This window comes from Protomyctophum bolini (genome assembly GCF_963924005.1).
Source record: "Protomyctophum bolini genome assembly, chromosome: 5".
NCBI lineage: Eukaryota > Metazoa > Chordata > Actinopteri > Myctophiformes > Myctophidae > Protomyctophum > Protomyctophum bolini.
In genome coordinates this window covers 30,629,029-30,641,697 of record NC_137866.1, presented here as the reverse complement: position 1 = coordinate 30,641,697, position 12,669 = coordinate 30,629,029, and the positions used below count along the sequence as shown (strand labels likewise).

The 12,669-nt window shown below is 43.0% G+C and overlaps 1 protein-coding gene across 1 annotated transcript; it reads right to left on the bottom strand.

The window, feature by feature from the left end:
• Positions 1–1,839: 1,839 nt before the first annotated feature.
• On the bottom strand, positions 1,840–10,799 carry LOC308315221 (leucine-rich repeat-containing protein 38-like; the record flags this gene model as incomplete). The annotated part of the gene is made up of 2 exons (XM_080763089.1): positions 1,840–2,096; positions 10,157–10,799. 2 exons carry the CDS (start codon positions 10,797–10,799, stop codon positions 1,840–1,842), a joined length of 900 nt encoding a protein of 299 aa, XP_080619215.1.
• Between the last annotated feature and the right edge of the window lie 1,870 nt (positions 10,800–12,669).

The window sequence follows — 12,669 nt, the reverse complement described above, 5'->3', positions numbered from 1 at the left end:
ATAAATCTTCATGATTTCCTCTCACACACATTTTGTTCCTAATGTAAAACTCTTGTTAAAGTGCTCATTTGTCACTCCACCACAAAAAAAAACCCATGAGTACCCAAAGCGTTCCACATTTTCCAGGAAGACTCACTCTGAGGGAAAGAGATGCATCCGTACAATTATCAGATTAGGACATGCATTTTCCCACAAGCTTAGTCCTACCACTACTAATGTTCAATGAGCCTCAAGTGCTAATAGAGTACTATTGCACCCTGGTCATTGCACTCGCTCAATGATTCTTATACGAAAACATGTCCAACAATTAACAAATGCAGTTGTCCGTTACTGGACTATTCTTCACTGAGAACGACTTGCAAAACTTGCTCCAGAGATATAAATATGATGACATAAGCAGTCAATCATCGCTGTTATTAATTTGGCAACAAGCAATAGACATGCCAGGAGGTGAACATCTGCACGGTCAATTTCTTGATGATGTCACTGATGAGAAGGCATGGGTTAAGGACCCACCCAGCTATGAGACTTATCTGATGTTCTCATACTGTTACAATATTAATAATATATAGTATTTAAAACAAACTCACAGAAAAGACGAGTGAACGTTGATTAGACGACACATACTGTACATCCTTGTTAAAGTGCCCACATTGTACAAAAAATTGGTCCACTGAAAAGCAGCATAACTGCTGTTTCACACAATACTGTGTTTAAAGGCCAAGAATGAAGGTGAAATATAGAAATTATAGCCCTACCACTTTAAATGCCTTCCCTAAATCTTCTCATATATCGTAGCATGTATCTTAGTTTGTATACTTTATTTTATTTGTCTTCATTGAAAAATAAACATTTACAGGGATTCATTTGTACCATTCCATGTATGCCATACAATATATGCCAATGGTAATCTTGAAGAACTATATTGTTCTTCCATTATTATTATACTTTAATAGCAGCGCACTGTGTGACATTTCCCCTTCTTTGGCTGACTTTCCTACATGTATCTGCTATTCAGTGCCCGTCTCGAGTGACAGAGATATCCTGATATACTATATACGAGTTATCCTATGCGAGTTATCACATTCTTTCTGTCTGTACTGACTAACCTCACTAACAAAGTATAGCCTAATAATCTTTCACACGCATGTCAACTGAAATACATGTTATCTTAGAAGACAGTACAGTTCTGTTGAGTCAAAAGATTGTTTGCCTACCAGCAAACATCAGCCTTAAAGCGTGGTAGTGTTGTTGCAGAAAAGAGCTGATCTCTACAGTATACGATAACGAGTCGCAGTGTTTGGTTGAATCCTCCTCCTCCACCCTTGCTTATTCTGGGGGTTAGCAATCTAACCAGATTAGGTTAGATTGTTAACCTAATCTCAATTAGCCAGGGCATTTTCTCCAAAATCTGAGAATATTTATGCCAAGTTTAAATAAATAACTAGTATTATCTATTCAGAATGTTTTTCTTTTCACAGTGATGCATTGTTTTTCCCCCTCAAACCCCTCGTACACGATTTCTATGATAGATCAACCCACTGTTAAGCAACAGCATACAGCTCTGTTATTGTGCTCTGACTGCAACCCACGTAGAACTTCTAAAACACATCTAGAATCCACTGAGAACTGTAACCCAAGTTCTGTGATTTCACACGATAAGCGATGATTGGCCCTGGCATGTGGGCTGACGCCCTGCCTTGCTATGCTGCCATCTCTCTCTCCAGTGCTTTGTCACATTATCTTCTGCCCTTCATCCTACAGTACATACAGTCTCTGAGGTTGACACTTGAACAACGACGAGTACCTTTCCAAAACAAATCTTTGTCCCTTCTGCCGTCAGTCATTCCCTTCCTCTTCTTCTTCTTCTGACTTACTGCCCAGCTTGCTGAAGTGCGTGAAGCATTGCACGGTGCAGGCCAGGCAGAAACTGGAAATGATGGCGACCACCAAGACGGCGACACCGGAGAAGATGACGATGAGGTAATCGGTGAGGGAGAGGATGAACTGGCACTCCCGGAAACTGTCCTCGGAGAGCATGCTGAAGGGAACTCTGCGGCCATCTTGAGGCAGTGTGCACTCGATGCCTTCCAGACCTGAGAGGGGGAAAAAACAATAGATGCGTGGGTCAGTTTTTGAGCAGTGCTAGCCGCTCCAACGCGTGACTTGTGACTGTGTGTGGCTCCCCTGTGATGTCACGTGGCAGCCAAGTCTATGGACTTTTTCTGAAGATCTATTCTGTTTTAGTGTCAATGGCAAAATAAATGTAGGCCTACTATGATGTCATGTAGTTGATAGTGGGTTTCCTTTTTATTCCGTATAAACTTTTTAGGCCATGTGGGCCTGAAAAATTATGACGTTCATCATACATCGTACATCTCTCACCCTCCGTTGCTTAGTGCTTCTTGTGTCGATTACGTTTGACTCGGCAAAGCACTTAAGTGGGTGAATCTATTTTATCATGGCCGGGGTTGACAATACACTTAATTCCCCCAATGAATTGAAGTCAAAAGCTTGTTGACACTGTAGGTGGTGGCAAAACTGCAGGAGGTGTAGATAATACAATGTTTGTGGATGTTACCAAGTGGGATTGTGTATCAGCTGTTTTAATGTGTTCCAGGCCTAAAATAGCTCTCTGATGCCTTCATTAGATCTTTGCTACTCTTCTCTTCCTGCGCTCGCATGAAATGCAGACCAGCCTCTTGTCTGTAGCGTCCACTAAGGAAAGTAGGCTTTCTAATAACACAAGCCGCCTTTGTATTGCTGAGTAGCAAAAACTATTTTATATTTTCGCTACAGACAAGAGGCTGGTCTGCATTTCAAGCGAGCGCAGGAAGAGAAGCGTAGCATAGCTCTAAGGCAAGGCAATAGAGAGCTATGGACCAGATCTAGGTGAAAAACAACTACAGAAAATGCAACTCAAACAACATAATTTAAACAGAGGCACAGGTGTCAACCTCTCCCCATGGCAGCATAATCTCAACTGAACCATTTCCCCTTTATAGACTACAGACTCCACCCATAGCCAAGTAATCAGCAAATCACGTTCATCATGTACTAGCATTATTCCACCCAAGATGCTCCCCAATAATGTAATCAGCTCTTCAGGCACCACACCCCACTACACAGGCTTCAAGGCAGCTTCCCCAATAACATAATTTGCATTTAAACACAAGCATTTTAGATTCATAATTGTCTCCACCAGGCTGAAGGCATGGGGAGAGAGTATGTTTTGCACTCCGTCCGTGTGTGTGTGTGTGTGTGTGTGTGTGTCTGTCCGTCCGTTACCAGCTAATCTCCAGCACCGACTGTACACACAGTCCCGGGATGCCAACGACGAACCTCTGCCCCAAATATTCCTCAACGGCCTGTTATAGCTTTATCAGATTCTACACTGATTGGCTAAGATTGCCTTCCAGAGTGGCCCGTTTTGTACAAAATGCTGCACATGTTCTGCTCATCCAGAATTCGATCCTCATAGATGCTATGAGTGATCTGACTCATTTCCTCAACAAAATGAAGAAAATTGTTGCAAAAAACAAAAAAACATGCTTACATTACTCCTAAACATTTTGCCAAACATCACACACACTCCTATCCTCCTGGTGGAGACCTGTGCCCAGGAGGGCACTTTTTCTAGTATGAATCTAAAGTGCTTATTATGTCACAGCAGAATGTGCACCTTCTGTGGGACTGAGAATCCAAATGTCACAACACAAGCATAATAATAGCCTACGAGCATAAATACAAAATGTATTTGAACATCATGAATACAATGAATGTGTATTGTTGAACATCATACAGTACATTCATCTGACAGAGGCTGCTCCGTCACAGGATAGTTTCACACTACAAAACAGGCGCAATTACTATACTGTGCATGGCCACAAATACCCATAACAGAGCAAATTTGCAAAAAGGAATTGCAAACTCATACAAGAGCAGAAAGGATTCAGGACCAGATTCAGACAATTTGCATTGAGAAACATCAAAGAACAGGACAAGGATTCAACCTGATTGAAGGAGCTCATTTTGGCCGATATCAAATTATGGATAAATTGCATGGTCTAATAATCAACCGATAACAACATATTAAGTTTCGACTATAGGGTTTACCTTAGACCCGTTATAAAGTAACTGAGTTTCTGGTGCAGGAGCAAACTTCACCAAAATAATGCAGTCTAAGCAAAATGCCTAAAGTCAATGATGACTAATAGACTATGCATCGACCCCTAGAGTACGTAAGTAACTACCCTGCAGTGTGAAGGGGAGTAAGTACGTAAGTAACTACCCTGCAGTGTGAAGGGGAGTAAGTACGTAAGTAACTACCCTGCAGTGTGAAGGGGAGTAAGTACGTAAGTAACTACCCTGCAGTGTGAAGGGGAGTAAGTACGTAAGTAACTACCCTGCAGTGTGAAGGGGAGTAAGTACGTAACTACCCTGCAGTGTGAAGGGGAGTAAGTACGTAAGTAACTACCCTGCAGTGTGAAGGGGAGTAAGTACGTAAGTAACTACCCTGCAGTGTGAAGGGGAGTAAGTACGTAAGTAACTACCCTGCAGTGTGAAGGGGAGTAAGTACGTAACTACCCTGCAGTGTGAAGGGGAGTAAGTACGTAAGTAACTACCCTGCAGTGCACGCAACCTAAAATGAAGGGGAGTAAGTACGTAAGTAACTACCCTGCAGTGTGAAAGGGAGTAAGTACGTAATTAACTACCCTGCAGTGCACGCAACCTAAAATTAAGGGGAGTATAAGTACGTAAGTAACTACCCTGCAGTGTGAAAGGGAGTAAGTACGTAATTAACTACCCTGCAGTGCACGCAACCTAAAATTAAGGGGAGTATAAGTACGTAAGTAACTACCCTGCAGTGCATACAACCTAAAATGCCAAAAAAACAAACATTTGAGGGGTTTTATTAGAGCAGTTCACACAATCTATGTCTAATCCTTTAAACTGGCACTCTCAGTGATATTTGAAATTGAGTGAATGGCCACATCATAGACCCAGTTTTTTTTGGTATGGTGCGCCGGTCATACAGTAAGTACTTTTTGGCCTTAATCTATTATTACAAATGGGAGAATTCCACGCCCACATTCCTCTTGGCGACTCGTTTCTGGCGACACAGGGGAGCGAAAACAGAGGACCGAAACTTAAAGGAACTACAACATGCATTTTAAAACGTTTTTTTTTATATTTAATATCATATTGTTTATGCCCCTCAAACGTATTTCTAATGGTTTGAGCCTAAATCACCACTCTGATATAACCAGTCCATGGCATTTCTTTCTGGCTGCTGAAGCAGTTATAGCTTCAGTAACACAATGTCCTGAGGTGGCGGGGGCGCCGATATGGAAATTATTTTATCTTTGAGTCATTATAATACTGATGCTAGATAAACCCAGGCCAGCTTATAAAATCAACAATGGCGGACATTGTAAACAAAGTGGAAATGCAAATTTGGAGGAAGAGGGGGAGGAACAGGTGATACAGATCATGCATACCACCAAATCAGTTGAGCTGTTCCTGAGAGCAATTTCCATAAAGGCCCTTATATGATGATTGTTCAAAATTGTGTATTTGTGAGGATAGAAAACACATACGTGTAGGTGAGCGCAAAAGGCACCAAACATTTTTGAAAAGTTGAAATTCATGTTGTAGGACCTTTAATTTGGAGCCTGCATTCCGAGACAAAAAGGTTCCTTCTTCGCACATCGATGCAGTGCAAGGCATGTTGGGTTGCTGGTGCATGATGGGAAGGCGAGTTTTTTGTGTAACACCAATGTCTTTTTTATTAATTCCTGCATCTGCCCAACATTTTAAATGTGCGTTTTGTTCCGTTGCTTTTTAACATTTTGTATATAGTGTATTTTTGAGGGGCAAGGTTTAATGTTTGTCTTTAGTTCAATGTTTGTTTTGTAAACGCCATTGACAATGAAGGGAACATTTACGTCATAATGCAAGTCATTACGTGATATTGTCTCTTTATTGTTAATGGCGTTTAATGTTTGTGTTGGCACCGTTTGATTTACATCACCATTACATCACCTAATCAACATGAGTTAGACTTTAATATATTAGCGCCCCTCACTTCACATGGGTGTGATTTTTAAGCATTAATCCAGACTAGACCTGTACTTGCCCGTCGCAGTCGGCCACCACCCTACTTGGGACGATGCAACTTGGGAACCTAATGATATACGTTGTCATAGCACCAGTTTTAAATGTCCCACATGGATATCTGTGTATGTGCCTGTGTGTGAAGACTGCTAACTGAAAAGTGTACTTGACAATCAATTCGGCCCACTGGTAGAGCCTGATTGGTTGAGAGTCAATTGGCTGAGGCAGAGGCTGGAAATTGCACAGGTGAAAGGAGTTAGCCTCATTAGGCCCACTGGCAGATCCTGACCAGAGCCTTTTGTGGTGGTTCTGGAGAACCGTGGGTCCGACCGACTCGATACCTGGCACTGCACTCCCTGCGGGGGTGTGGAACGCGTGTGTGTCGAATGTGAAGTCGGTGGGGCAAACGGTTTTCGAGATAGGTGCATTATAACCATACACAGACAGACAGACGACAGAGACGTGGCGCATTTATAGTAGGATGTTATGGACATTTCTTTATTCATTCACTGTTCAGTTAAAGGCAAGTTAGAATATGACCAATTTGCACAGAGCTCAGGTCAGACCACATCAAAGACAACATGATGACCTCATACTTATTCTATGAAGACATTTTTTCTTTCAATTGCCATACAGATGCATGTCATAAACACTGGTGTACACCGTGCAGATGTCAAGACACAACGTGACAGCTTTGACAGGGTAGGACCTCCACCCAGTTATTGTGATGTTCATTTATACCAGAGAAAATTCACATTGCATGAAACTCTGAGTAGAGTATATAAAATCCAGATAATTTAGTTAAATCCGAAAGTATAACAATGGACAAGACAACAAAACAACATGCATATCCTCATATTTTATATTGTTCAGTCAAAGCATACTGTCGATGGATGAATGATCATTTTCAGGCTTCACTCGTTCCATATACTGTTGTGATGAGGGCAGTTTCAAGCACTTCCATTTTACCCTGCCTCCTTTAGTGCTGCTGTAACCAACAGTCAGTTGATATCATCATCAAGTGTGCGTGCGTGCGTGTGTGCGTGCGTGCGCGCGCATGTACAGTACTATACTTGTGAAGGCCAGATGTCCCCACAAGTAGAATTTGAGAAATAATGTCCTGGTCCTCAAAAGGCAAATGGTTGTTTTGTTTTGTTTTTAAAAGGTTTGGGGGTATTAGCCTTTTTCATACAGTAGAAGTTCACAACCTGTCGCATCGTCAGCCTGTAGCTATTTTCAGAAATTCAATGGCATTCCTAAAATGTGTGCGTGCGTGCGTGCATGAGTACGTGAGTGCCTGCGTGCCTGCGTGCGTGCGTGCGTGAGTGCATGGGTGCGTGAGTGCATGCGTGTGTGAGTCACGATAAGACCAGAAGGGGTTTTCCACATGAAAAGGGATTCAGTGACCTCATCGCTTGGTGAAATTCCAGTCACGTGGCGGCCCTCCTTGCTGCTGCACAATGGAACGCCAGACTCATGCATGCCTATAGAAACATGTGCACGACGCATGCACTCTCCACATATAAACATTCAAGCATAAAGGAGCTTGTACAGTACAGTACACACTCACACACACGTGGTAGTGCATACAGTACATGTCTCTTTAGTACATTACTCTCATAGCATGACATATGGACAGAGCCATGAATACCAAATGGCAGCGTGTTTGGCTGGCAGCAGCAGAGCCGTCTACTACAGACAATATCCCACCGCAGATTATAATACCATGGCACAGTGCAAAAGTCATTTCCATTAATCTCTCACTCTGTGCGCAAACCGCAAACACACAGGTTTCAGACAGTCAGTTACAGATAGGATGTCTTCTAGGGAGGAATCTGGACTACAAGATCTGTAGTCCAGATCTGTGTGCCAATGGCATAGTGTCACTGGCATCAATCGTGCCATGGTGCTGAATTACGCACACCTCTTGTTCACCGTAGAGAACATCCAAACAGCAGCGGATTTGTTTACACAATGTGGGTTACCTCTGTAAATCATTGACACTAGCTTCCTTAAGATGTCGGAACCCAAGCGACGCCAGGAACCATTGACTGATTAAAACCCCAGCTCAGCTTGTCCAGCATCAAGATAGGTCAACTACCTATCGCATTTACCTGTAGGTCAACTCCTATATCACATTGTCTTTGAAGTAATTGCTTTGAAGTAACGTGCAATACGGTGCAGAGCCATGCTCTATATCCACTTAATTCAGTGGGTAGAGGGCATGGCAATTTAACACTGCCAGGAACAGGGCTTCATTCTTCCCATTGTCTGTCTCTCAGACCATAAAGATAAGACCACCAAGGTTAAGGGCTCTTTGGCTTATTAGTTACAATATACTGTAGCCTGTCAAGGCACCTAATTATTATTTTATAGCAGTTAGGATTTGTGTTCATGCAGGATTACATGTCTAGGCCGACAGGCTTGGAAGCAAACTATGTTTTCACCCCTGTCCGTGTGTGTGTGTGTGTGTGTGTGTGACTGTGTGTGTGTGTGTGTGTGTGTGTGCGTGCGTGCGTGTGTTTGTGTGTGTGTCCATCGATCCATCTGTCAGTGCACAGCTAATCGCGGACATCGCTGGACCTATCTATCGCCATCACACTTTGCATGCACACTTCCAGTAGGCGATATAACAGGCTGCTTTACTTTTTGCTTAAATAGGAGAGCCTTTACACTTCATGGGGCCAGTCCAATGGCGGCTCTTCTACATAGACTTCTATTGAGCATGGGGATAACCGGAAGTTTGCATTGGAGTCTATGGGCTTGCGTGAGTACATGACCCACGTGACCGGGCTGTTTTCTGCCCCCTCAATATCGCAACTCTTCTATTAGATGGCTCTGACTAGGGTGTACATCCAGTTATATTATACGTCCCATATACACACACACTCACACACGCCAACATTTTCCCTGGATTACTGATTACATGTCGCTCCTGGGGAAGACCTGCACTCTGAGGAGTGCCCCTTTAGTTACTTTTGGACAGCTAAGATGCTACGTTTTAGTGAGGATATAACCAGGAAACGCACTAAGACTTGTTTACATCAGGGTCCTCCATTTTCAAAAGTTAAAAGAAATATTGAACCAATGAAAAGTTTTAAAAAGCACTTGTTTCCATTCCATGTCATGTTATAAAATCAACAATGGTGGACATTGTAAACAAAGTGGAAATGCAAATTTGGAAGAAGAGGGGGAGGAATTATACAAAGTATAGGGTGATACAGTTGAGCTGATGTTTTTTCATTTCCAGAAACATTTTGGAGTTAGGTGGTTTCTTACTTTCTTCCAGACATGCAGCAGAGATATTGTAGTTATCTTTACCCAGAACTGCTGTTTCTAAATATGTCTGTCTAGTATACTCCTAATTATTGTACTGTTGCTCCAGCTAATAATTCAGGAGCAGGCAGAAGAACATTCACGTGTTTCTCAACATAATGTCTGAGGTTTATTGCTCCACTATAAGCATTGTGCTGCGGTTACAGTGATCACGCAAGCTTTTCTCTTAATATAAAGTAGCATTGGTGGTGGCGGGGGTCATTGGTATATTCAAAGCACAGAGTAGAAGGATGGCGTTTGAAATGTATGTTTTACCAGTTTTGACAGCTTTGTTTTGAAGACTTCTGAGAATGTTTTCACTTTAGAGCTACTGTATATTGATTTGAAATCTATGAGACAGATTAGAGTTTGTTGTATTTTTAATTGCACGATAATAAGTCATTGATTTGATACCAATGTATTGACAGTCAAGAATAAGATTTGAATAACATGTCAACATCGAATGGCTGTTTGCTTTATTTATAGACGAATGACAGACAATGTGTGGCAAATCATAACAGCCAACTACACATGTTTTTGAATGAGTGTTTTTGGCTGTTTCTTCCCTTCCCTTTTCAAATCCATCAATATCATGTTAATTGTTTTAGCATGAATAGTTTGACAGTACATGAACTTAAACTTCAGGAAATAACGTAAATGATGCGCTGTCGTGCGGGGAGACAAAAAGATTGTAATGACGAACTTTAAGCAGCTTATGGCTTACCCGTTGGAAGCTTGTGACGGTTTTCTGACAGCCACGCAAAGAGTTTGGCCAGAGGACAGTTGCAGATCCAGGGGTTGCCCTCCAGGCGCACTGTCCGAAGAGAGGGCAGGTGCTCCAGGACCGCAGAGTCCAGCTCCGCCAGGCCACCCCTCTCCAGCTCCAGCTCTCTCAGGGAGGTCAGCCCCATGAAGGCGTCCTGGCCTACCATGCTTAGGTACGGGTTGCTGCCCAGGCGTAGTTTGATGAGGCTCCGCGACTCCCCGAATACCCCAGAGGGGATCTCGGTCAAGTTGTTGCCCCCGAGGTCCAGGTAGACGAGCCGGGAGGATGTGCTGAAGGTCCCGGGCTCTAGCCGCGAGATGGAGTTGTTCTGCAGGTCCAGGTACACGAGATCACTGTAGAGGACCAAGAAGTCGGAGGGAATCCAGGGAATCCAGTTGTTGGACAGCCGGAGCCGACGGACATTCAGGGGGATGGAGTCCGGGAGGCTGGTGAGACCTTGACCGATGCAGTCCACGGTGTGGTGGTCGGGACACTGGCAGCTGGGAGGGCAGTTGTAACCCCGTGCGAGTAAGGCAGAGGAGAGCAAGGCAGAGGAGAGCAAGGCGAGGAAAGGCTGAAGCCAGTTAATGCATGGTAACATTGTTGAGGGGGGGTCAGAGTTGGGTGGGAGATGGGGGGTGGGGGGGTGGGACAAGGCGGGTGTGGATGGGGGGGAGCGGGTTTGTCACGGCTGGGGGGATAGGAGAGGTCAGCTTAGCCACCTCGGTCAGGGAGAGGGGTGGGAGGATCGAGATCACAGGAGGGGAGAGGGAAGGAAAGGTTGCTAGCATCCCAGTGATGGCATCTCGCTTTCTCTCAGCAAAGCGCGCGCTATGTGCAACGACCCGGCCACGAGTGCAGCGGAAGACCCACACGACGATGTTTTCCAGGAGATCATGTAACAAGCAGTCTGGATCGAATAGCAGCCGGCTGGCTTTGGAGGGAATGAGGGGAGGAGTATAACAGAGAGAGAGCGAGGGAGAGAGAGAGATGGGGGGGGGGGGGAGAGAGTGTGCATGGCGGGGGGATTAATCCAGAGGTAAATAGAGAATGGCGAACCAGAGGGGGGGTGGGGTGCTTGGGGTAAGCCATGATGCGTGTTATGTGTATAATTATGTTTGCTTGTGTTACAATGAGCATATGTACTGTATAGGCAGGACCCTATGCCTCATTAATGCATGTTAGACAGCTGATGAAATGAACCAACTCTTTGTTGTCAAGAAAACCTATGAGAATCAATCAGAACAACAGCCGAGATCAGCATGCATTATTGGTGTTCATGTGCCTTTGATCCATAGCTGTGACTGTGACTTACCATCTCCTTCCTACATCAATCTCCTTCCATTGATTATGTCTTCCGGTGAAGCCCAACAAACTACAAACTTGTTGAGTTAAAGACTGGGATGTCAAATAATTATCTTCCGTTGACACTTTTCATTCTCAAATTCAGTTTTACCTGCATGTCACAGTCAGGTCTGTTGCCAAACACCATGTCTTGTTTGATCCCAACCTAAACCTAAGTAAGTTAACAAACTTATTTTGACATGATTTTATCATCTCAGGAATATTATGCCAAACCAGGATCAGATTAATTCTGAGTTTTAACTATACAGTACCAAACTAATAATATCTAATACCACAATCATCATGCATGTATTCTTTAATTTCTTTACACCTCGACTATTGCACATGTCTTAGAAAGAAAATACATTTTTACTACTAAATTAGACATAAATGTGCTGCTTTAAAAAAAAGAAAATACTGAAATAGGAGAATAGAACATATTGTTCTTATATATGTTAAATTCCCTACACTGGATGCCTGTTTTTTTCTAATTCCCTTCATAAAATGTACTTTTTATTCAAAGGCCTTCACATAATTAAAAAAGTCTACATTTTATTGTGTAGATTTTATTTTATTCCATTTCTTTACTTTTTAACCTTGTATTTTGATGCCGTTTTAACTTGTAACCTTATCTTGATACATGCTTTAATGTGTTAATTATTATTATTATCATCGCCATTGTTGTTGTTATCATTACAACTATAATATATATTATTATTAAAATAGGACAAAATAATAATTGCTTTAATTTCCATGTGAAGGCCCTACAGTACACAGGATCGTTCTGTACAGGTTTGCCACGCTATATCTTCCTGGATTCACAGATCCGTCTCTTCTTCCCATGCTCATCATCCTCCACCACGATTCTTCCCTTCCCTTCTCTGCCTTTGCTGTTTATTGGACGGAGAAGCAGAGTTTCTGTTTTCCTTTTTTTCCCCTTGTTGCCATGCCAACAGGCCTTACACATTTTTACCATGCAGACGAAGCCATCAAAAACAGAAATGCCCTGCAAGTGTCGCACTGGAGGGGAAGCTGATTCAGAACTCTAGTGTGGTGCAATGATTGCACAGCCACACACACACCTCCTTTATAAGTAAATAACGGCTCCATGAGCATGCAGAGGCTAA